We start from the raw sequence: 26907 nt of genomic DNA on the forward strand, positions 1-26907 counted from the left end.
ATAACTAATAAAAAAAGCTCAGAAGAAATAATACATTGCTAAAAGAAACTGTACAAAAGTACATGATTAATCACATTTGTGGTTTGTGTAATATCAAATGCTGAATACTTTAAAACAATTGTACAAAAGCGATAACCCAAAATAATTTCTTTTTCAGTAGAAAAATCAGGTTTCAAAAAACACAAATATAAATACAGTCTTATTAAATTTAGCAAAACTACATTCAAAGCAACCTGATTCCTACTATTTTCAACAGTTTTTCTAAATTATATTCTAAAATTGTTGTTTACTGTATCATTGCTTGCAAAGTCATCTGACTGAAGAAGCTGCAATGGCGGGGATGATGTTCCAGATGCTAGTTGTCAGTGAGTACAATGTACAAGTATCAAATAAATCACCAGAAAACCAAAACTCGGACATACATGCTAGGTTTTTAAGGTTTATTTAAAAAATATATTTCCACCAGAATTGAATTTTTTGAATTGTCACTAGAACCAAAACCTTAAGCTCAGTTTCAATTTTTTGAAAATTTATGAAGAGACATGGCCTGTATGAAAATGTATGAGGAGAAGTCACGATCGCAAAATCAAGTTATTGTTCAAAAAAGGTACTTGGAATCACCTGCGACATGCGTTGAAGCTTTTGAAAAGAAATATCTATTTTCTCCGCCTTTTTGAAGCATTTTATGAAGAAATCTATCCCATTTAAAGTTCTGCTCGAAAACTTTATTGAGGACTGACCAGAACTATAATATTTTTTAGTTTTTTTGAGTACTCCCAGGATAATTTCTTTTATTCAAATTGTTTTTCTGAAATATCCGCTTTTTCTTGTCTTTTTTTTCTGTTTTCCAAGCGTCACTTCTAAACTCTCTGATTTTTCCAAGGATAATTTCTGATTTAATTTATATATTTTTTGTAATAACAGTGAACTATTTTCTCTGTCAACTTGTTTATAAGTGCTTGCCTTATTTTTTCCAAATAAGTTTTTTTTGTTTCGACTCTCGAAGAAAAGTATGAAAGATTTCTGCTCGGGTGGTATTTTCTCCAGACCAAATGATTATTTAACTCTTTTTTATATCATCTGAATTTTACTAATTTTTTTTTCAAATTTAAAAATATATATTGTTTCACCTGTGATATTTTTACCTTAAAATTTGCTATTTTGCTAATTTGGGATAATTTTTACTTGAAAAACCTTTTCCATAGACTTTCAACGGAAGTCAAAACATTGTGTTCTTCCATCTGATACGAACCGTCTTGCTTAGTGTATATGCTTTACCTGATTAAATTGTGTAAGCGAGATTACTCGCATGCGCATACAGTTTGGTACAAGACAATCGGAAAATGGCCTATGGGCAGAACGCAATTGAAAACCAAAATAGCCGCTTGCTGTGATGATACAATTATACAAACAAGTCAAATTTTAGGCATCAGCGAATGCAATGGTTCTTCAAAAAAATGAAAGTTTTTTCAACAAATTTTTTCATTTTCTTGTCTTCAATTTTTTGCTCTTAAGTTTTTGAATGTTTTTTTTACCTAAATTTCTAACTTTCTTATATAACAAACGTTACCCAATAGCTTTACTCGCTCGAAATTTCAAAAATAGAAAAAACCAAGTTCTTACCATTTTTTTTTCAACAGTAGAAACTTTTTTGAATTTTTTAAAAATGCTTCCAATCACGACTCGAAGAGCTTTGATCTGATATATCAATCAAACCTGTCCAATGATTATTTGTGATACCTGATTTTGCGTTAAAAACAAAAAAAAAAGAAAAAAAACACAACCACTAGACTAAAACACACCCGAATTCAAACCTCTTTTCTATTTTCAATGATCCAAACAAAAATATATCCACAGGTGAGGCGGAAATGTCAAAAATTTACCAAAAAATTTAATTGAATTGTCGAACAACTAATTTAAAGTTTTCTGAGGATGAGAAACTGGACCCAAATAGCACTGAACTTGGTGGAATTGTCTCAAGTTGAACAATAAATCGAAGTGAATGGGAGATGAAAATATTTGCTTTTGTTCTGGTGAGTTGACTTTTAAATTGCCTACAAAATTTCTTGAAGTTTTTCTGAACCAGAACATAACTTTCAACAATATTTGTCGCCCTGATTATAAATTGAAATATATTTAAGAGATAAAAAAATAAATGAGCCAAAAGTTCCAAGATGCCCATTTTTAAGATAATTATATCAAATTTATTCGTCATTGTGCATGTATAAAAAAACGACCTGTCTAGGTATGTTTGCAAAAGTAAAAAAATAAACAATTGTTTTGTAAATCAATATTTTCCGAAAGAAAAACCAGACTTTTTTATTTTAAAAACTTTTGTCCAATACTTCATTTTGAACGCCAAAAAATGAGCGTCTCAGCAGAAAGCAAACAATTTTACGTTCGAGTTATATTTTTTTTGCTTGAAAAAACCAATAGCTTTTTTTGTTGAGTAATCCTGCTCATTTCAAAGTGAAGACCTTAAAATTTTTTTGCATTTGAATGCGTGTTTTTTCTTAGTTTTTTGCCTAACTTTTGCCTAACTTTTTTGTCATTCCAGTGGCAAGGAAAAAAATGCTGCGTACAAAAGTTGGACCAAAACTGATTACTGCCTGCATTCAAATTTTTGATAATTTTTGAGTCGGCTTTTTTGCCGCCTACAGTTGAATATAGCTAAAAACTTATGTCATTCAAAACTGCCAAAATGACAGTTTTAGCCTCTCAGAATTTGACAAACCCATCGGATAAAAGTTTAACTATGAAATCAATGCAAGACTATTTGTTTCATAGCTTTTGTCAAAAATGAGAACAATAATTTTTTGTGCAGAAACGTTTCTTCCGACTTCTATTCACTTAAAGAATAGAAAAAAATAATTCATGGTGAGCGAATGGTTAATGGACAGCTCGCTATTAAAAAAAACGGGTTAATGAAATCTACAAAAACAGTCAACTTGGCGACCAATGGCGCAGCATTGAAAAAGTTTTGACAAAACTGGACTTGTTACGAAACAGGATTTTTATAGAAAATCAAGAAAGCTCGGAAATACAATTACGTCAACTGTAATAAAGATCAACATTTTTTCACAAAATTTTTGAGGATCCGTTGTTAATCCTAAACCCTCCTATATAACTACTGTTAGTTTTCAAGTTAGTTTTAATATCGAAACCATCAGCTTACACAAATTTTGTGCCAAACTTGTACATAAAATTTGTAGAAAAAAATCTGCGAGACATTTGGAAGATTTTTTTTTTATCGACATAACAAAAAGAAAAATTTAGATGATATGAATTTTCTTCCAGACCTGTGAGACCTTGTTGGAGATTTTGAGGTTGTGAGACCTTGTTGGAGATTGTGAGACCTTGTTGCAAATCAGATCATGAAGTTTTAGTAGAAATAAATTTAATAGGGAGACCTGTGAGATTTTTTGAAGAATTCAATTTAACTGACCAGATTAGACATTGAGCTCACTAATGTTTTTTGTTTCAAGACGAGTAAGAATTTTAGGGGGAATCTATTTGGGCTACTAGATCAGAAGGTCAAGTTTAGGTAAGTTATACATTTATTCAAGACCTGTAAGATCTTTTGCAGAATTTTATATTACCGACCATATCAGACTGTCAAATTTCAGATGAGATATTTTTCTACAAGATTAATGAGAACTTCAGACGTTTCTTTTTGACCAACCAGATCAGATGGTGTTTTTTTAGATGAGATAAACTTTTCCCCAAAAAGTTGTGGGGTCTTCCGGAGTATTTAAATTGACCAAATAGTTCAGACTGAAAACTTTTTTAGTTGAGATATATTTGTTTTCGAGACGAGTGATACCGATTGGAGATCCTTATCTGACCAGAACAGATGGTGAATTTATAGATTACATATATTTTTTTGCTCAAGACCTTTGAGACCTTTTGAAGGATTCAGTTGGATCGACCAAATCAGAATAAGATCAGATTTTTTTCTTCAAGACGTGTAAGACCGTTTGGAGTAATCTATTTGACCGCACAGATCAGACTGACAAGTTTTAGATGAAATATTTTTTCTTCAAGACATGGTACAAAAAGTAGGGATGAACATTTTAAGAGAATTGGTTTTTATGCAAAACTACATGACAAAAAGATAAATTATACAGGTAGAGTTAATGAAAGTTTGAAATCCATTTTGTCTTTCGAGTTAGCCTAATTGTTGTGATAAACTTATTAAATAGAGAGTGATGAGACACTAGTTGCCATTCTTTGGGCACTGACTACTAACTTCAGCATATTATCCTTGACACCAACAGCACCATTATTCCTGGCATTTTCCTGGCTTCACACAATGTCAACACCAATGCTTCTGATGCTGCCCGACGACTTCACGAAACTCAATCCCGAACAAAAAGATAAGTACTACGTTCAAATATATAACCTTGTCAATGTACTAGCAACATCCAGTAATCCTCCAAACAGTAATCAAAACGCAAAAGGACTCAGAGCACCTATTGATTTTGCTGCCAAAGTAATCCCCACTGATACTCAAAACTTGATTATTGGTTCGAGTTTTTTAGCGGAGTTTGACACGAAGGAGCTGCCCAAAGACGTGGCCGTTCATTCTTACCGCGGGTCATTTTGCAGCGAGAAACAATCAGTTGTGAAAAAGTACGACGATACTGAGCTGAAATCAGTAACCTTCCAGGACGGCACCAATTCACTCACAAGGGAACTACACAAACCTGTAGATGATATATTTGAAACTTTTTGCGCCACCATTAGTGAAATTGAGACAAAGTTTTCACCTACAATAATCAATATATGCCAAGTCCCGCCTGTGAAGTCGGGACCCGATTCTGTAAGTGGTAAACGTATAACTGAATTCAACAGCCTTATTGCCCATAAATTTAAGAAAAAAAAGTATCAAATTGTTCCTATATACGATAAAATTGTCAGCATAAACGACTATCAGTCAATCTTCTTTGATGAAGTACATTTGATGCGTTCTGTTAGTACTTTAAAAAATGCAATCATGGAAAAGGTGCTACCATTATCCAGCTTATCACCTCGAGTTGTTTCTCCGAATACTTCCAACTCTAGGGGCCCAGCGCACCCTCAGAGGAATCGTATGAAACCTGGTTCAAGCCAAGTCTCGTGGGGCCCCGAGCACCCAAAGAGTCTTGCGAGCCATGGTTTCAGCAACAATCAAACCTACAATTATATGAATACCAATCGTAGTAATTATGACTTACGCCATAATAGATACTATCCATACTAATGCTGTTTTAGTAGTCTATTACCCAATGATCTGGATCTATCAAATTTATGTTTAGCCAATGGCTTTTAAAGACTCTCCTTATTTTCTTCCTTTTAACTAGCATTCCCATTAAGTACAATGAACCCAACAGCACCGCACTACTCAAAACTAGAAACATGACGTCTAACCGCCACTTTAGATTCACAGCTGGCATCTATTGCGCAGTTGTGGTACTAACCTTTCAGATTGGAATATTGGAAATCCTGCTTCTTCAATGTGGGGACATCGAAGTCAATCCAGGTCCCGCACTTTCATATGAAATCCTGGCAAACAAAGCAAAGGAACACCACAACTTCCTCAAATATATAACTCTAAATTGTAGAAGCATAAAGAACAAACACATGGAAATGCGTTTCCTGTCAGAAATAGTTGACTCAAACACAATTATCGGTCTTACGGAAACCTGGCTTGACGAAACATGCGATCATCAAACTTATTCATTCTGCAAAACAACCCATGAAATTTTTAGATGCGACCGTAACAAAAAATGCACTGGTCAACACGCAGGTGGTGGTACTCTTCTTCTTATTCCAAAAAAATTTAACCCTAAGATTCGAGAAGATTTAAATTATCTACGTCCCTCCCATTTTGAAGGACTCTGGGTGGAATATAGCCCAATCATCTCAAAAAAATCAAAAAGACAGATAATTGCTATTGCCTACAATCCACACAAACAATTCAAGGAAATTTTTATAGAAGATACACTAAAGGGTATCGATTACGCTGCCTCCGAAGCGCGAGATGTTACGATTTTGGGAGATTTCAATATTAACTACTTGAATAAACATGAAGCTAAATTTCTCAGCGATTCTATTAAACCATACAATTTGTCAATAACCAATAAGTCGATACCGACATACAACTCTAAAAACAGCCAATCCATTTTAGATAATATTATAGCAACCAAATCTCTTTGTAAAGAAACTATTGTAGCAGAACCACCTATAAACACGGACCATTTAATAACAATGTGTATTAGCAAACTAAAACGATTCGAAAAAGCCATTCCAATTCGAACTTTTCGCTTCAACAAAACCAATTATTGTAAAAATAGGTTCTGCGAGGAACTTAAACAGAGTCCATGGTTTCTCGTCTACCAAGAAAACGATATCTCTAAAATGTTAATAAAATTTGAAGATATTTTCTCGCATGCCCTAAACGCTCACGCACCACTAGAGCAGAAGTATATCCGAAATAAACCGCAGCTACAGCTGTCTGGTAAAGTACTTAACTCAGTCAATAGACCTTTAAAACAGGAAAAAGAAAATCTTCTAAAGGCATATCAATTATCAAGAACAGATGCCAATTTTGAAAACTATAAACGAATAAGAAATAAATACAACAATCATCTAAAACATTTATACAAGAAAGAGAAAACAGCTCAATTCAAAATGCTTGACTGTCCAAAAAAACAATGGAATTTCATAAACTCTATCAGGAACACCATGAAACAGTCAACGCAAATAGGTGATCTACGGAATTCGTTTGGCGACACTATAATTGAAAATAAGAAGAAAGCAAATTTCCTTAACTACAGGTTCTCAACATTAGGAGAATACAAAAACGCAGATCCTCCCATAGATGTACCAACTGAGTACAGTGTACACAGCAAAACAAATAGGCACTTTCAATTCAGGTTCATAACTCACAAAGAAATGAAAGATGCAATTTTATTACTTCCCTTAAACAAGCCATTAGGACCAAGCAAAATCCCTGCTTGGGCTCTAAAAGACAGCATTAATACTGTAAACCCAATTCTTACGATGATTATCAATGAATGCATCTCGAAATCCGTATTCCCATATACCTTAAAAAAGGCACACATTTTTCCCATATTCAAAAAAGGCGACTCGACAGATCCAGTAAATTATCGTCCAATTTCTATTACACCCACGCTATCGAAGTTGTTTGAAAAAATTTTTTCATCCCAAATTCACGAATTCTTAGCAAATTCCAATATTCTAAATCCAAAACAATTTGGCTTTCGTCCAGGTTATTCAACTAATGATGCTCTTTTATACAAAACAGAAAAAATCAGATTCCATCTCGATAAAAATAACATAGCAGCGGCTGCATTTCTTGATTTATCTAAAGCATTTGATTCACTCTCTCATTCAGTCCTTGAAAGGAAACTAAGTCACATTGGCTTTGAACAGTCAGCAACAACTCTTATTAAGTCATTTCTAGAAAACAGACAGCAATTGACAATAGTAAACGGCGAACACTCAGATTGGCTTAAATTAGAGCAAGGTGTTCCCCAAGGTACTGTACTAGGACCACTGCTGTTCAACTTGTATGTAAATGACTTACCACAAACAATAGACAAATCATGTACGTTAGTACAATATGCCGACGACACGACTCTGCTTAGTTTTCATTCAGATCCCGAAACAGCAACAAAGAGCATTGAAAACAATTTCAATAAAATTCTCTTGTATTTTCACTTAAATCGATTAATGATTAATGTAGACAAAACCCAGTTCATTGTATTTTCTGCACCGTCGAAAAAGAAACTAACTGAAAATCTTTCATTGAAAGTTGGAAATTATCAAGTTAATTTAACAGAGACAGTTAAATTTCTCGGCGTCAATATTGACATAAGCTTAACATTCGACAAAGAAATTAACAAAATTTTACAAAAAATGGCTACAGCAATCCAAACGATAAAATGCATCCGTGACGAAATCCCTCTGCGTACTAGAATTCTCCTGTTAAATACTCTTGTACTGAGCCATTTGCACTATCCATGCATGCTCTTAAACGGATGTACGCAAGATAATATTGAGAAACTCGAAAAACAAATAAAATGGGGAATCAGGATAATAATGAATATAAGCAAACGTGATTCCGTTACACTTCTAAGGAAACAGCACAAAATTCCTACTGCTCGGAATATTATCGAGTACCGATCAGCACACTACCTTCACAGGTTATGCCGAAACGATGCCCCATCTTTCACGCATATAAGATTCCCAAATTCTGAATTCCGCTATAACCATCGAACTGGAACATTACTGTTCCCTTTAACATGTAAAACTGATTTCCTTCGTAAGTCTTTCTTATTTACATCAATCAGGAACCTTAACACAATAATCCGAACCTTGTTTAATCGAAAACTGCCGTACACATTGACAAAAACTCTGATTAAAAATTTCATCATAGGAAAAGATGACACCCTGTTACCCAATAAGGAGAGTCTTTCCGTATCCAAGGACATTTATTTTGTTAAATCAAATATTTGATTCAACCTCGTAGTAATTTATGTTTTTTCTTGTTATGTTATATAACCATTGCGTAATATTGTACACTAGATTCTTATACAATCAGTTCTGCAACTGCATAAGTATATTGAAACAATAAAGTGTCCCCTCTCTCTCTCTCTCTCTCTCTCTCTTTATTCGAACTGCAAAAAAAAATTAGAAAAAAAAATTGTGTACGAAAAACGATCTGAACATGTGATCATTAATCAGAATAAAATAACCTTTTTAGCACTGATAAAAAAAACTCGAAGTCGTTTTCACCCCGAACCACAAAATGGGGAGGAACCTTGTTTTCAGGCAAGATTTTTTTTCTTTTACTCCGGCGCAAAATCCAGTAACACAAAATGTCATTGGATTGAGTCAAGAACCGAGTCGGAACTTTCTGTGCTTCTTGCACAGCAATCGGTCACCCTTCTATTTTCTTGTGGCTATAGATGTAATCGAAGCAATTTTCCATGATTTTTGCGTATCAATCGGCTTACTATGTTCAATGATGTGATTTAGGAACATTCTTTAAATCTTTTACTGAAACAACATTTGTTTATAAACCTGACTTGAATACCATTTCTTATATAAATGGACAACGGAACCAGGATGATTTCCAGTGAATAAAACTTCTATGGGATGAAAATCCAGTAATGGGTTCCTTTACCACTGTTAACCTCATGGGTAAAAAATAAAGAAGCGATGGTTTCCTTTTAGACCGGATCAAAGGTCTGCTACCCAAAGACAAGGACAAGGACAAAGAAAAGGACGGAGAAGAGGGGCAGGGGGAGGGGGAGGAAGACGGGGCTGATGAAGGAGAGCTGAATCAGGTCAGTTCATCGGTTCTTAAAGCTGTGCTTCGGTTCTGTACTTTGTAGCTTGAGGGTTGGCAACATTACGCAACCCAGTGAAACAGTCCAAAAAATTCAAAAACTCTTAAGCAGGGGCGGAAGAGAGGTTACTAGTAGATAGCTAAACAGCTTGTAGAACTAGTAGATAGCTAAACAGCTAGTAGATAGCTAAACAGCTTGTAGAACTAGTAGATAGCTAAACAGCTAGTAGATAGCTAAACAGCTTGTAGAACTAGTAGATAGCTAAACAGCTAGTAGATAGCTAAACAGCTTTCGCTCGTGAATAAATGCTCTTACCTGTAAAACACACCAAGTTTTAAACAACCCATTTTAATAGCAAGAAATTTTTATTCAAACTAATTCCCTAGTTTTTATTCAAACTATTCAAACTAAAAAAGCCAGCATAAAAATCGTTTTTTTTTTAGATTCATGCTACTGAATTTAGATTTTTTCGTTTGATCTGAATTCAATTGGATAAAACTGTTAGAGATAGAAAGGGAAAGAGCTTCCGATTTCTTAAACAAAACATTTTTTCGCCCATAGCTTAACTTTGTTAAGAGAAAATTGATTTTTTTTCTAAATTAAAAAAACCTATTTTGAGTGAAAGTCTGAGATTAAAAAAGTATGTAGAGTAAATGCCATAATGAAACCCCTTCAGTCTTGATTCGAAATGCAATAACAAATTTGAACAGATAACTCGGTGCAAAATAAACAGCCTTAATTTAGCGGTTTGGTATTCGAATAATATGGAGGTTTTAACTACATGCGACAATTTGAGACATGTGGCAATTCGTTACAGACAAAAATTCGGAACAAGCCCCAATTTGTGACAAGAGGCAACTCAAAACAGGCAAAAATTTGATACACGGTTTTAAAAAGTAGCGAACGCTTGCTCTGCAGCCGATTACTTTCGTCACGAGTGGTATAAGGCGCGTGAATAATGAGTATTAGCTCATTCTACCGGTACGAATTGTGGCTGGCTACAAACTTTACCTGACAATTGACTGGACATATTTCACTATTTATTTTGCTGACTAATTTATAGGCACTGGCAATGCAGGAGTATGAGAGGAAGAAGAAACACATGTATGCTGAGGTGGAGAGAGAAAAGAAGAGGAAGCACACCAGGGAAAAGGTGACGCTAAAACCACTTCAAAAATCCACCAAATTCCTTGAAACGTCGTCAAAATAGGGTTAAAATAGGTTCGTCATAGTGCTCTGGGAAACCTAGAGGAAACCATTTCGGTCGACAAGTTTATTTTTGGAAACTTATTCGAACCCCCTTCTCGGGGAAATCCTTAATCCGGGCCTGACTAAAGCATTTAGGTTTTTTCTCTCATTAAGCTCAAAATTAATCTATAATATTTAAAATTGATAGGCTGAAACTAAATACTATGATGAGAAATCTGAAACTTAAATCTATGATAAATAATACAACGTTTTGGTTGTTATAAAAAACAAAAACTAAATAAATGTTGAAATGAAGTAAAAACCATCATATTCGTTACGTTTTTATCGTTTCCTTAACTGCTTTGAGTCCAGGCCTGAAATTGTGACTTAAGATTGCTGAAACTCTCAAACTCTCAATCGTTTGAATTATGTTTGAATCATGAAATTGTTTGAATTATGACTAAAAAAGCAACGGAAAAACAAAGCCGGCATTAAATTTTTTTTTTATTACTTCATGTTCACAGAGGGGAATGGGCGAAGTTTTGGAAAAACTTGACACAATTGACTTTTTCCTTTATGTTGTGTTGACTTATTTGGTTTTCACAGTTTCCCTTAAACCCTATAAAGTCCCCAGTTTGACAAAGTTTTCTATTACACCGACCAATTGTTTTGAAATGTCTCGTAAAAAAGTATAGCAAAATGAGAACCTTTGAAAAAATATGGCAATCAGAATTCAGGGATCATAGTGATCAAAATCATTTTATTGTAAGCAAAACTTCTTGTTTAATTTTTGCTTCCTGATCAAAAATTACTACATGCAGGACAAATCATTACAAACTTAACTGAACAGCTCTTTAAAGCAAAGGAGTAACATTTTTGAGTAACAAGGAAATTTTAAAATATATTTCAGATTCAAGACCCGATAATACAATGATAATACAATCGTGAATAGCGATTAGAAAAGGTGACAAAAATGGTTTTCAAACCTTATTTGATTAAACATAACACACTTCTTCTAAAACGCCCCCAAACATACTATCAAAAAACTTATTTTGCCGAAAACTACAGCGCCACAAAAAAATGGTAAAAAAGGCCAAAAATGACGTTTTCGAACTACAATTTATGCCAAAGTTTTACAAAAAAGCGTTTTGTTTTGGCGCGCGCTCTTCGTTGAAGTTTAAAATATATTGGTGCCTTCGGTTGGCCGAACAAAGTGAGGTGGGTGAAATAGTTTTAACGGGAGGAAAAGTTTAATACCCAGGACTTGGAAAACTTTTGTCACCAGAATTGAGAGGGGGCTCAAATTGGTGATGTTAAGCTGAAAAGTATGAGGAACAAATCTGTTCGCAGTTGTTGATTTGTTCACCACGCGAAACCAAACTTCATTGCATTATGAAAACGTTAAATAAGCTTTTCAAAATTGAAATCGAAGGGAGACTGGAAAAAAGCCTAATAATCTAGTGAAAAGGAAAAGGTCCGCGATTTATCGACTATTGTTATTCTGCTTAATGATTCTACCTCCCTAGAGAATCCTAACTATCCATATACGTTCCGTAATTTCACACAACTACTCAGTTCGACCTGCTAAAATTAGGTGTCTCTACTGTTCACTTATCTTTTGAGATGCTTTAACTGATCTCGCTAACTTCAGGAGTCCTTGTTAAGAACCAGCTATAATGAGAATTAACTGTCTGATGAGAACCAACTATCTTGTTACGTGATAATAACTGATCTGCCTAAAAGGTGGCTGTTTGCTAATGCTTTTTATGTTTTTCTATTAAAACTCTTACATAAGATCCTAATTTGTTTCTTCCACTGAAGACAATAGTCTTAAATTGCAAGTTCTTTATAGATATCTCCAAGTAAATTTTGACAACATAAAATCCAATTTCACCCTCCGCACTTTATTCACTCTTCTGTACACCCCTCAACTTGTCAACATTTGCAAGGGCCAAATTCGGTTCCTCTCAACAAAATTGTCACGCTTAATAGATATCCGGCATGCGATACGTGTCAAAATCCGACCAAACAATCAATTTTCATACGATCCTGATCAACTTTTTCCTGGCCTCCTTGAACTCTAGCTCCGAGTTCAACTCAAAATCCAAACAAGGTTTTGTTTACTCAGTGAGCCTCCCAAGGTCTTTATTTTATTTATACCATAAATGTTTGTGTTATTCCGAGGGGAGGGAGGGGGAGATCCTTTTCATGCGAAACTAAATCATTTTAAGCATCTAAACACTCTATCTACACATAATTCCAATCCCGTCCTTCTAGCTATCAAGGAACGTAGTTGGTCTATTCGGCCTCAATTTAAGCCAAAAAGTCAACTCCGGGCAGCGAAGTAACTTTACCGTCCACTCATTATATTTAGGAGACCTAAATTCCCTGCCGCGCTCTTACTGCTGCCGATTTCACCTGGGACTTTTTTTCTTTAGTCTGGGTGATTTTGTAACAAACCCTTTTTTCGCCAAGCTAAGCTGAACCCAATGTTCGCCACATCCACCAAAATTAATCCCACAACTACAATGTTACAATGTGAAACATATCCTTTTCAGCTTCTGCTTCAGTTCCCAGAAGATGAGTTCCCTTCCATTCTTAATAATTATCATTTCAGAGAGCTGGGCTGGGGTATACGCCATTTTCCGGTGTCATTCCCATGGTTTGAAATTTTAGTCCTAAGCATCCAAAGGTCATTTAAAGGTCGCTCTGGGGTCACCCGGTAGTCAATGGTCCGTATTTGAGCCGGTAGTCAATGGTCCGTATCCCATTAATACTTCCCTAGTTATCACATTCCTAAGTTTTAACTTCAGCTCTCCCGAGAAAATGCTATTAACAACTGAAGACGTTGCGGTAGGGTTTTCACTTACCAGAACACTTTTTACAGGATTTGTGCTTAGGGTCTATTGCCGCTATTTGATCAATATGCCTTTGCTCATAATTTGGCGTAAATCGCCTGTTTCTGGTCTAAGTAGTGTTTTTTCTGAAAACTAATAAATTCCGGTTCAACCTCTGAATTTTGCTCAAACTGTATTACATGATGTCCTTTGCCACTTCCTATCATACATGAAAAATTTGGCTCCCTATGTTCAGTCGGCTCCGAGCAACAACTTCTGGAAGTTGGGGTGGGGACTACTTGCATGGGCCATAACACCGGAAGTAGGGGTGCTTGGGTCTGGGATTCTAAAGTTAAGCTTACTTTACCTAAGTCTATCACATATAAAAGTTTCGTCCCATTCCAACCTCCAGATGCTGAGTTCTAATAGGGCTCTCTGCAAATCCGGTAACCGTTATTACTTGAGCTGGGGGGGGGGAGGCGGTCCGCGTGGTCCGTGTTTTGCATGCCCGTGTCAAATTGTCTCTAGTATCCGTCCATTGAGTTTCGTTAAAAAAAGGCTTCCTTAGTTCCCATTTGAGGGAGGTGGTTGCCAATTTTACTTCACTAGGGTTTTCAGCCATAAGAGAGACAAAATCTGTAAGGGTTTGAACTTATTTTGGGCTCGACCTTTGTGTACTTTTATACTTATCGTATTTAACAAAAAAAGACCAAACTACAAATTACTCATACGCTTTCGCTATACTGCATGCATTTTTCAAAGTATAACTTTCAATCGAATCTGAATTTGGCGCAAAAAAGTAAGGATCACAACTGACCGGCTACGAGCTTTTTGTGAGGAGTTCAAAGTGAGAGAGAGCAAAACATAGCCGAAGTGGATTGATCAAAACAACAAGGAGAGGTAAGGCAGTTGCTGGGCGAAAAGCCCAAAAAAGCCAACTAAATTGGTTTAGTTAAAGAATTTCAATTAAAACCAACAAAGTTTAAACCAAAAATTTTTATTTGTTTTTGCCACAGAAATCTACTTACTTGTTTTTATTAAGAGCTTTTGATAAGAAAATTGAATGGAGGTTTTTTATTCATCCTTTTCTATTTGAAAAGCTTCAAGTAACACATTTAGATATACAAGATCCCAATTCAAATAATAATGTTCTCTGAGCATTAATAATTTGTCGCATACTTTACGCTTAAATTTGAAAATAAATTTTTGTGAGTCAACAACACATCCATTTTTGACAATATTTCACCTGTTCTTGGAATGTCGGCAAGAACAAAACAAAAATTTTATACTTCTTTTATACGGACGCAATATATAGCACCGTAGTTATCCCAATGGGGCCAAATCAGCAATTTTCAAAGGCCCGTGACCTCACAAAAAGATCGCAGTGTGGCGTAAATGTCATAATACGATACTATAACATGTTTATATGGTTTATTAATATTTTTGTTTTACATAACTTGATATGACTGTCAAGGTTAATATTACAGTTAGCGTTCAACATGCGTACAGCCAGTGGCTGGCGTTACGGTTAAGAAATAAAGTTGATTCTCTTACGTTTAACTTTTGAGTTTTGTTATGAAGTAGTGCTCACGCTTACTTCCACATGGTAGGTCAAATACGGATTCGACCTATTGCGGCCTTGAAATTTCTGATCCGGTGCTTCCAAGGAACCCACGGCATCGTGGGAGGACTGGACTCAAAGATTCCAACTAATCGTCATTGCAAAAGAAGAAAATGACATAGAAGATTTGTTACAAGTTAATGTATTGCCACACAACCCCTATCCGACACTGAAGGAGCCACCAACAATGGAGGACGAACTGGCAAAAATGAAATGAAAGACGACAAATACCGCGACAAAAACGCTATGGCAAGACGACGAGCACCGGAGGGCGGAACATGGGCGGAGAATGTTCAAGTGATCGACGAGGGGTGAAGCGAACAAACGTCTGAAACCGAAGCTATTTTTGTCATTGGGCAAACAGGAGTAGGGATAGTTTAATCGTAAACACCCATTTTGTTTCCAAAGAATGTGGATTTTACTTTCATTGAGTTGTGGAAATTATCAATGCATACTTTCCAAAAAGAACCTAATGTTATTATTAGGAGAATTACATTATTTGGACGGAAACAGAGGGACAATGAAAGCATGGAACAATTATTTGGGGGCACTGAGTGATCTCAGCCCGGGATGCGATTTCGGAGATCGAAGGGAATCGATACTACGTAACATTTTCATTTTCAACAAAACGAAGAAGTGAAAAAACAATTGTGCATGGAAATGCTGAGTCAAACCGTGATGCTTTAAATTTTGCTGTAATCCGAGAGAGGCCAACTCATGTATAAGAAAGTTAGTGGAAGATTGCCAAAATTTAGTAGAAAAAGGTTTAATAGCGATCGACCAAACAATTCCGTCTCCAATAATACAGGACAAAGTGGGAGTTACGTTTAACGTGAACCGGTTAATGGTTTCAACATTACGGCGTTAGACAAACGTCATAAATGTGCAAACCCTCTGAAACCAAACCACATGGATTATTCTGAAGCAAAAAATATAATTTGTAACACCTGCAGCTGCTGAGGTCCTTTCGCAAAGTTTTGCAAGAAAACTTCGGTAAAGCGAGGGACGTATCGTACGAACTCACGCAATATGAGACAATTGTCATTCGCAAGTTCGAACAACATGACGACGACGAGTTTGAGGTATTGAGATTGAATCGGAACGTTGGTTAGCACAGGGAGCCATTTTTTATATCACAAAGGGAGGTTAAGGTGATATCTCTAAAAACAATTTTCTGCCTGCACAGGGTATTGAGGTGCGACAAAAGAAAAGCTCAGGGTCCGTCAATGAAGTGGGAAAATGACATTACCAGTGATTCGGCCGCTGAATAATCACCGGTCCAACGTAAGTATATTATTATAAAGTATACTAAAAAAAATCAAGAAGCTGATCAAAAGAAAAAGGGCCTTCAAAAGTTTCGAGGTTCGAACAAATTTTTACGAAACGTTAGCTCCAGTACAAGTTAAGGGAAAAAAGTCCCAACACTTGTATTACCGAATTTCGAAGAGACAATGAGAAGCATGCTTCAAGAAGGTCATTTTGTAAAGTTAAGTAAATGTACCGAAAACTGTTTCATCTTACCTACGGGTGTAACGGCGAAACGAGACGGTTCCGTAAATTTGGCATTAAAATCTATTTTGAAAAACAAGCAAATTTATCGGAGCTCGGTACCAAAAGCCAAACAGTAACGGACCTTTGAGACCAGGTTTTATGGGTTAGGGGACATGCTTGATGAATTTCAAAGGGTTACGGATTCGACGGTGGGCCATCTGCGAAGGGTTTATGTGCACTTGGAAGATATCCTAATTGCAACCCGGGGGTCGGTGGAACGCCATTGGCAAATTTTAAGAAAAGTCTCGCATGAGACGAAGGAACATAAAGCTGCCGTAAAATGAATTAAGCGCACTACTTTCGCCAAAGATATCGTTTGGTTGAAGTTCAAATAATCTAATAAAGGTACAGTGCCGCTGGAAAGATAAGTGGACTCGATTGTCAACATGGAAAACCTGGAATATATCACGGTTATTAGGTCATTGATTAGACCAATAAACCAATTCATTACGTTTATTCCGAACTTAACGGCTACAATAGAACCTTTCCGGGATCTAATGAAAAAGCATTCGAGGTTTGAATGGGGAAGGGAATACGATGCAGCGTTTGAAACGATGAATAGCATAGTTGACCATTTCGTGCATAACCATCAATCTGATGTGAAAAAAGCAACTTATGTGAAATGTGATGCGTCGAAAAAAGGCCTAGGGCTGCCCTAGAACAGTTACATTGACGGATGGAAACCCATTTTGTATGCTTCCTGGTTTTTGAATGCAGCAGAGTTAAAGTATAGTCTCAACGAACTGGAATTGCCAGCTGTTGTGTCGGCAGTGACTCATTATTATAAACATTTCTTGGAGCTCCATTCAAGTTATTCACGAAGCACAAAGCGTTAAATTGTGTTTTTCAGAGGAAAAGAATTCCAAAACAACACAAACAAGATTAGGTCAACGGGTGGATCGATTACTCCCATTCAATTATAAAATCAAACATATATCAGGAAACAATATGAGGTTGGTTGACTACATATCTCGCCATTCAGTTGGTGAACCCGCGAAAATGTACAATTAGACAATACTTTTGTTCTTGCGCAGTTTAGGGCAATTAATCGGTTAATAGCGCCGTTGGTACATGAATAAGCCAAAGATAGCTTCGCGGCAAATGACAAACAAATCTGAATGTCATTTACAAACAAACCTGAACACGAATTACGTAATCGGAAAAAAAACTGCGAAGAAACTTTTTTCGATTAACTATTTTTGATTTGCCGGAACTCTTTGATGCCGATTTTACTTCTGTATTAACGAAAACGGATGAAATCTTGAGCTGCGTTATGGAGGCATTTTTGATTGAAGATTTTACAGCTATTCAAAACCTTGGACCTTTCTTCAGCCATAACGAGTCGAAACTGTTTATAATTCCAACAAGATTTTGTTTATGGAAGACAACATGGTAAATCGACCAAAGCTACGGGCACCTATAATGGCACGGCTACACAGGGACCATGCTGATCTGCTCAAGATGCAGTGTGTACCCATTAGTTTTTTTTGCTGGCCGCATACGATTCGTCAAATTCATTTTACTGCGGTAAATTGCAAAGAGTGCATTAAATCGTGTAAGAATTTCAAATCAGCTATACCAATGACGGACATCGCAATTTAGATGCAATGGAAAAACTAAATCAGAAAAAATTAGTAGATTTTTGGGCCTGTTGCCACAAACCTGGGGTACGAAAAAAGTATTTGCTAATTTGCGTTAATCGATTCTCGAATTTTCTAACATTTCAGGTAACTATTCGTACAACAACGGCGGTTGTAACAAAAACGTGGATAACTAAATAACGCTACATGCAATACCACGGGTGATTAAAACCTATCAAGGCTCAAAATTTTCTGCTAAATCGATAAGAAAATTTTGTACACAAATAACAAACAAATAATTTTTGCGCCAATAGGAATGCATCGGTCCACGGGCCTAGCGGAACGTTGTCTCCGCACTTTGTGTCCGCACACGTGAAAGAGCTATATCTTGTTCATTCCAGAAACCTAAACCCGTTTGAAACCTGTTCAGAACTAATTCTAATTCAATATAAGAACAACTATACCTCAGTTTTTAGGGTGTACCCCATTTGAAGCACATTTCAGTAAAAAACGGAACACGATCTGGCACTCGGTATCACGTAGCGCCTCTCGGTTTAAAATCTGTTTTGGCAAAATGTTTTGTTTTCAATAGATCGCAACAAGAAGATGTTCCATGCCAAGATAATGCAAGACTACGGGAGACCAGACGACGAGTCAACCATGGACATGTTCGAGCGTATCGAACACCCGCAAAATTCGGGCACAGTAGTCCCAGGAATTTCATGAAGTGCAAATGTCGAGAATGTACCACACAAAGAGTTACATGTCCAGGAAAAGATAAGACAATTTTTCGGAAATTCAAGGATCGTTTCAAAACGTAACCTTAATTTGAACAACTCAAAGAAAAAATACTTAGGGAGATGGATCATGCGGTTACCTTGTTTTCGGGAGAAATGTTCCATAAATATGGCATCTCAATAAAATTAGGCAGTCAGTCGGAAACACCAAAGGCCTCAGACGCACATTGTACGAAAAGTCAGCCAATGAAGTCGAGCGGGAAACAAGAGTGGGATGCAAGGAAAACGGCGGCGTTTAAAGCAACGGCGGAAACAGCGGAGAACTCACCTGGAAAGGTTTTTCCAATGGCCGTAGAGGAATAAATACCAGAGGATCCGCAGAAAACCCGATAAACATTGATAGTTCATCGGAACGACTAATGTCCCCGGAGAACCCAGTAGTATATAGTCGTTTTGGGATAGGAAATGAAGATTAATACAGCCGGGAAACCATTGGCATCAGAGAGGTCTGCAGACCGCTTAAGAGCACAAGGGGAGCAAGCGAGCCAAAGGCGAAACCATCGGTAATTCATCCGCCCTCGGGAAAAACTGTACCATACTCGAAATCGGAAGATGGGAGTGTGGTGCAAATGGAGGCTACCGTCCATCCGGATTTCCAGATGATGCTATCATCAGCGGAGGAGAAAGGAGAAGACTCAGAGGATGGGGGTGACCAAGGAGCCACAATCCTCGTGAGAAGACACATCATCGCCCAGGGCAAAGCCGATGGAATTAAAAGATCAAAGACCTAGAACACTTTAACCTAGGCGGACAAGCGACAAGTAGAAAAGGACGGTAGGGACGTCATCAAAGACGGTTGCAACACGACACAACACACGGCTAATTCGAGAAAGGAGGCCACCAAAGTTTCTTGGAGAACAATTTTCTTCTGGTGCAATCGCCACCGGTACTAGTCAAGTAAATTCCGTTAGCATGCCAGAAGACACATCGGACGAAGAACCTGAGGAACCGTCAAAAACAATACCGAGTGTGCTTTTAAGAATGGTTAGCAGGACAAGATTAGGGGTCATGCAACGAAGGAACCGGTGATTTTCATCTCACCACAGAAAATACCCAGCCCAAAGAAGATAAGCGCGGAGGAGACTTATGTTGATAGGGAGACGTCTCGTTTTTATTAGGGCAGGACTATGTGCAGGAAGACATAAAGGGGCTATGCGAGGAGGTATCTGGGAATTTTGTAGATGCTTTGGATAAGCTGAGACGAATTGTTAAACACACAGCGGGGGTTTCCTCGGTTGCAGATTCCCTAGGCAATGCTATAGACGGGTTCCTGTCACAACCCTTGTTACAATCCCCGGTTAGAATCCACCGGTTAGAAGCTAGGATTAGGAATAGCAGAAAAACCTTGATCTGGGGAAGTCCGTGGACATTGCACATTGCACAAGCGGAAATACAGAGAACGCGTGAGGCAATAGATCGTGCAGGGAAAGATTTACTGGAGCGAATTGGAGAAGAGTCGGGGACGTCAGTGCAGATCAAACGACGAGTTAAGATCAGCACACCTATCAAACGAGATGAACATCGGGACATAGTACAACAGTGCACGCCTTGGGCTGCCCAGGAGCGAAGCAAAAGCCACCGGAGGGAAATTTAGTACAAACGGAGGAAAAACAACGGGCTTTAGAAGATGATGGAACAACAGTCGTTCGAACTGGAATGATACCGGGGAAGGCGGATGTAGTAAACATCAGCGGCGATTCGAGCGGCTCGTTTGCATCGGATGATCTGGATATAGCAGATGAAATTTGTGCTATAAGCATGACCGGAGACGACCAGAGACAAATTCTGGAACAACTGGAAAATCTGCAATGGGGAGCCTTACCGTGATGGGGAAAAATAGTGGGTATAAATGACCGACAAAAATGAAGTGACATTTTGAAAACTATTACATTATCGGACTATTAAAGACATTTGGATAGTATATTTATTTGATGTGATGATTTATATTGAACAAAATTGAAGGGGGAATGTGGCGTAGAGGTCATAATATGATCCTATAACAATTTTATATGTAATATTATTCCATTACGTAACGTCATATGACTGTCGAGGTCAACGTTACAGTTAACGTTCAACATGCGTACAGCCATTGGCTGTCGTTACGGTTAAGAAACAAAATTGATTCTCTGAGTTTTATTATGAAGTAGTGCTCACGCATAATACCACCACACACAGGTGAAATATCACCAGATCAGTAATTTACACACGACCGTAACCTAACGAAAAAATATCGCAGGTGAGAGATCTTTTTGAATTTGAGCTTAGGATATTCCGTCAAAAACGCCTAGGTAAGACAAAAATTGATTTTAAAAAACTATAAACAGCATAGATATTGGCCACTTTGTTCGAAAGTCGGAACAATTATCATCGATAGATGAAGAGCTTTAGCGAACATTTCGGCTCTGTAAGCTTTTGGGTCTTCTTATCAATTACTCCCCCCTATGTATCTATTAAAGATTCATTCGGCTCCCTTTTAATTTACCTCTTGTATAATTTACCAGCTGTTGCTACTATTTGCTTATATTATTTTGTTGTATCATTGGCCAGAAATTCGAATATCTTTGTAGCCTCAATCTATTTAAGAATTACCTCCACATTCTTAAAAGGGGAGGTAATTGGCAAGTAGATCCAATTTTTCCAAATTAGATAGAAGACTGTATTTCCTGATACATTTTGTTCGTATTTCGATTGGCTCGAAATTATTGTGCCTTAATTTTGCAAACAAGTAAACTCTCACTACCGAGTGCCCTTCAATAACTGCGACGTAATTTTTGGAAAAATTGAGAAAAAAAATAAAAAAATAGCATCATGTTAACAATTATCCCTTTTTCAAGTTTAAAGGATCTTTAGCGCGTTATAAATATCCCTCACGAATTGATCAAACGGGCAATTTTACAAAAAAATGATGATTGGTAAAACATGTGTTAAGTTTGATCTCAAGATAATTATAATTATATTTTTTGGTTAGGCTGACCAAACTATTTGCAAACTTTCTGTGCCACCGGTAAACGATTGAAAAAAGCCAGGCATATTTTTGGGCATCTATTGGATGGGTTTTACCGCAAATTCGCGTAGGTTTAGACTTTTGTAACTTTGATAGAGAGCTTTGTCCAATATTCTTTCGTAATGGGATCGTCATTAACAAGATTTCCTGATAAAGCTTGAATTAAATCATCTATTAGGCTAGTATTATTTAAAAAAACCTGGGTACTTTGATAGATAAAATATAGTAAGAATTTGGTTTTTAATAGTTTTAATGATTTTGAAGATTATTCTTGCTCTATTTGGTGTTGGGGTTGTCCGGCTGAATGTCTGGATGGGACAATTTGAAACACTCTTCATCTAGTAATGTTTCGTTGATTCGTTTGATGAGCGGGAACTCAGTCAGATCCACATCGAATCGCATAGCATTGGCCACTGAAACGAATACCGATTTAAGTCTCACGTTTCAGACTTTTTCTTGATTGAAATCCGGGAAATGTCAGAAACTTGTTTCAAATACTCGCAGGTTCTCACGAAATTAGATAAAAAGCTAAAAACTGTATCAATAAATCACAGCTTTCAAAAATTTAAAAGCCCATTTTTTGACAAAAAATTATCACCGCAAGCATTATTCTCACAATTAGGCTAAACGACGTTTTAAAACACTTTTTGGAAGGTTATGACCAAAGTTCCAAGGCATCGTTAAAAAACTTAGGTTCAGTCGGCTAAAAATGGAAAAATGTTTTTTTTTTTAAAAGGGGTAGAGTCCCTGAAAAAAGAAAGGTGGAAAACAACTCTTTTCTCTCCAAATTCCCGTGCTCCAAATTGCGTCGACAAGTGGGTCAAAACGATGACCAGGGAGAGTAATTTAAGATAAATTCAAGGAAACGTACCTTGTGGGACCAAGAAAAAGTCCGCCATAGTTATTTCATCTCCGAAACTACACTTCCCTGAATACTGCTGCAGCAACTTCTCAAAAGCCATGAACCCTACTTTTATAGCATCATGGGACCATTCCTTCTTGGTCACGTCCTGTTTTTCAGCGTCGTCAGGAACAAATTTTCTCGCTATTTTCCCCGCCAAAAACGGATTCTGAATTGGCTGAATGAAACCTCCAATTAGATAGCACATTTGTCTATTCCATTGAAGAGCATTTCACAGATGAACTTTACGTTTTGTAAACTTTTCAAAATCATTTCATTTTTTTTCTAAAAAATATGTGAATCCTCTTCAGAATGAAAATTTGAGTTGATCGAAAATTAGTCTTTTCTGTTTTACGGCACAAAATTACGAAAAAGTTAATTAAGCTCCTTTTTTTATGAAAACACTGATACTGATTGACGGCAAATAGTTTCAAGCAATCAAATTCGATAATTCTGATAGAAATTTCGAAAAAAAAAACAAAAAGATCAGTTTTGGGAATATAGCAAAAGACCCAAATTAATGAACTATTTTCAGGAAACAATAAATGCTCGTCGCATACCGAACAATTTGTCGTTGAAAAAGATCTGAGGGCAAGGATGGGTTCTTTTTTGGGTACATATCTTCCAGGAACTCCAGAATAGTACTTGATTCGGACATCACATGTCCGTCGTAAACTAAAGCTGGAACTTGACCGTTAGGGTTTATTTTCAAAAACTCTTCTTGCTTATGTTCCATTTTGAGAAGATTGACTGCTTTGTACTCGTATTTTATTCCCTTGAAGGCGAGAAAAGCACGAATACGCCACGAACAAGAGCTGCGAAAGTAGTTATACAGAAGTACATTTGACATTTCCGAATCCATAAATTATGAAAAACTTTTTATTAGTTGAACAATATTTTGATTAAACTATTACACAAATATGGTAAGATTAAATTCTTTGGCTCAGAAAGCTTGAAGCTAATTCGTATTCGTGCAAAAGTGAATTTAGATTATTGAGTTTGTACACCGTGTAAACTCCAAACGTGAATTAAGATAAGACGCGATTTTCAGTTGACATGAGTGTGATTTTGAGTTTGCTCTTTGCTTAGCAAGTAAATATATTTGCCAGAAGAGAACGCCAAGACAAGTAAATTGGCTAAAGTGTTTAAACAAAAACCGTCATTTGTGAAAAAAAATTCGGGCGGATCTAAGATTCAAAATCAGGGGCGGATCTAAGATTTTCTCGAGGGAGAGATAGGGCGGATTTTTAAAACAATTGGTGCCCGTTTTTACGTCAAAAAAATTGATTTTCCGAGCTCTTTTAAAACATAAAGAAGACCCTATTTGGACAAAAAAATTGCGCCGCAGGAAATCGCAACGCGCTATCCCTCAGAATGAGTATAAAATGGCGCCAATGACGTCTTTATAAAAAATTTCAGTGTCGGTCGGCAGAAAATGGATATCGAAAAATAATCCAGTAGGGTGGATCCTTTGTTGAGGGGATCGAAATCCTGGGGGGGGGGGGGGGGGGGGTTCTTCCACTCTTCGACAAATGTGAGCGTGAACATCAAATAGGCAAATTCTCCTTCAACTGGTACCTCATAATCAAGCTAATTCGGTTCAGTGAAAATTGACTTTTTCATTTAAAAAAATCCATTCCTTTCAAACCCAAAAAAGTACATTGCTACCTAAAAATAAACTAATTGTGCATTTTCGCATTAAAAAAATCCCAGAATAAATGTAGAAAAAAGCTCATTTCGATTCGTCAGTTTCGACACCTTTACTATGCATAAAATATGTTGCAACACACTGTTTTTTTGCCAATAGCAGAAAAAAAATTTTGTCAATTTTTTTAAAACGCAAACTTTTTTAAAATGTGTAAAATTTTGTCAATTTTTTGGCGCAAAAAAGGAGTTGGGATAAAATAGCTTAATATGAACTTGTTCTGCCCCTAATATGTCTGGTTCAAAGGATTGAAGATAACGCCTGTGCGGCAAAGAATGTTACCATGGAAAAAAAATCATTTTTCTGTTTAATGGCAAACTTTTGCCCCCATGAAAACTTTTCAAAAACATTGAAAATCTTGAAAAACATATTAGAACCCACACTTATTATAGTATCTGATTATCAAGAAGTATAAACGAGGCTTCGAAGCGGTTGCTGACATTGTGCATTCTAATGTATATTATTTTAGCATTTTTCATTATATTTTAGCCTTGCCTGTTGAACATCGAAAAAAAATAGCAAACGGCAAAGCGCACTTATGAACATTATTTTTGGCAAAAAAAAACACTAAAATAAAACCATGTTTTCTTCTTGAAGGCAATCGAGGCATGTAGTTTAAATCAGTTACAGATGTTGAACTTTGATTAAAAATCGACACAACAGGGATTGCTATAACTATGAATTTTAGGCAGAGCTCACTTATAAATACATAATAAGTTTTGTAAAAAATCACAAAACTTATTTTTGATGAAGTAAAATTTTACTAAAATGTACTTATTAAAAGATTACAGTCGTTAGATGCGCGAATTTTGGATTACTGACAGAAAAATGAGACTTGTAATTTTTCTAGGCAGAGCGTATGTGTTACTAATTTTCGGCAGAGCGCACCCTATTAATTTGGTTATTTCTCGTAAAAACATTAACCTCCTAAATAATATTCTTTATCCGGCCTCATTAGGTCGTAGTTACCTCACATGCTGCCATCAATAACTTAATCCATCGTAATTATTTAACAAGACTGCTCGTATCAGGGCGAAGCCCTGAATGTTCCGACTGCCTTTTAAGGTTTATGGAGCAGTAATAACATTGGAAAAATTCAATGAAGTAAAACAAAATGAAAAAAAAAAATAATCCCCCCACACGCGATATACAGTACAAAAGGATAGATTTCGCTCCATGTGACAAACCAATTATGGCAAATAGGCTTCTTTTAACCAATTTGGAACGATTTCTAAGATGGATTAACTCTCCGCTTACGCGTTAATAACGCGAAATATATCGCGCGTTAATTGTCCCAAATTAACTAAAATGGCAATCTTTAAACCCCCGTAACTTTACGAAAAATGATCACAGGTGAAATATCTTTTCAAATTTGAGTTAAGGACAACAATACCTTTCGTATGACATTTTCTAAAAGCTGACTGCCTTAAACATTCTAAAATATTGCCATTTGAACATGTCAACATAAGGACTTCTTAAACATAAATCAAGTTAAACGCCAGTTAAATAATGTATCGATAGAAAGTATCAGACGAATTGTATAAACGTGCAATTTAACTCCCCCTTTACAAACTTTTCTTCTAAGAAAAGGTGACATAAAAATAATTCGGACCATTGCCCCAGGGTTGATGTGCTTGAATTATGGTTCAAATATGCATCATCGATCGTACATGCACGAATAAGGCTTGGTGAAGTATATCGAGCTTGAACTTTTCATCGTTTTTTTTTAGAAGAGCTTGAAGTATTTTAAAAGCTTCCATACTTTTGTTAACGCTATTTCACATGCTAATTTGAAAACTGAGGAACCACAAAAACACGCTTTACAGTTAAAGACTTATTTTTCATTATCAACTCAGTGCGACAGGTGTTTTTATTGCTTCAGTTTCGTCTGAAGGAGAAACCCAGTGTGATGACGTCACTGATGCAGGCGGAGATGCATGCCCCTCCCCCGGGCACGAACAAAAACAAGCGGAAGAGCAAGCCATTCTACCAACAGATACTCTCAAAGACACTATTCTGCTGCTAGAGAAAACAGCAAAGTTATCAGTTGTTGCTATGATATAAATCTATTTTAGGTAGTTACAATTGTTCCTAAAATGTGTGATTTTTAAAGGAATATCGTGGACCATTTTCTATTATTTAAGCTGGCGTCAAATCGACCATGTACATAATGGTTAAGCTATTTGAGACAATGACTGAAAATAATTGTTAGGAACAATTTTTAAGCGAAAGGTATAAGAATTCACTCAAGAAGTTTCTTCTAATCTGAATTCCGGCATAAGAGCTTTATTAAGGTCAAGGCCAAGCGGAAGAAATATTCTTTTGAAAATTGGAGAAATATTCGCAATTTCTAGAATTGAATAA

The 26907-nt window shown here is 36.5% G+C and overlaps 2 protein-coding genes across 2 annotated transcripts; one reads left to right on the plus strand and one right to left on the minus strand.

The window, feature by feature from the left end:
* Positions 1-26671, plus strand: LOC134848092 (complexin-2-like). Its single transcript, XM_063865434.1, has 4 exons — positions 1-365; positions 9244-9356; positions 10423-10512; positions 26426-26671. Exons 1-4 carry the CDS (start codon positions 332-334, stop codon positions 26567-26569), a joined length of 381 nt encoding a protein of 126 aa, XP_063721504.1. The 5' UTR covers positions 1-331; the 3' UTR covers positions 26570-26671.
* Positions 22081-23825, minus strand: LOC134847853 (maleylacetoacetate isomerase-like). Its single transcript, XM_063865089.1, has 3 exons — positions 23399-23825; positions 22809-23050; positions 22081-22350 (listed from the first exon to the last, which is right to left on the minus strand). Exons 1-3 carry the CDS (start codon positions 23698-23700, stop codon positions 22214-22216), a joined length of 681 nt encoding a protein of 226 aa, XP_063721159.1. The 5' UTR covers positions 23701-23825; the 3' UTR covers positions 22081-22213.
* Positions 26672-26907: the final 236 nt, after the last annotated feature.

Source organism: Symsagittifera roscoffensis, chromosome 6 (genome assembly GCF_963678635.1).
Source record: "Symsagittifera roscoffensis chromosome 6, txSymRosc1.1, whole genome shotgun sequence".
NCBI lineage: Eukaryota > Metazoa > Xenacoelomorpha > Acoela > Convolutidae > Symsagittifera > Symsagittifera roscoffensis.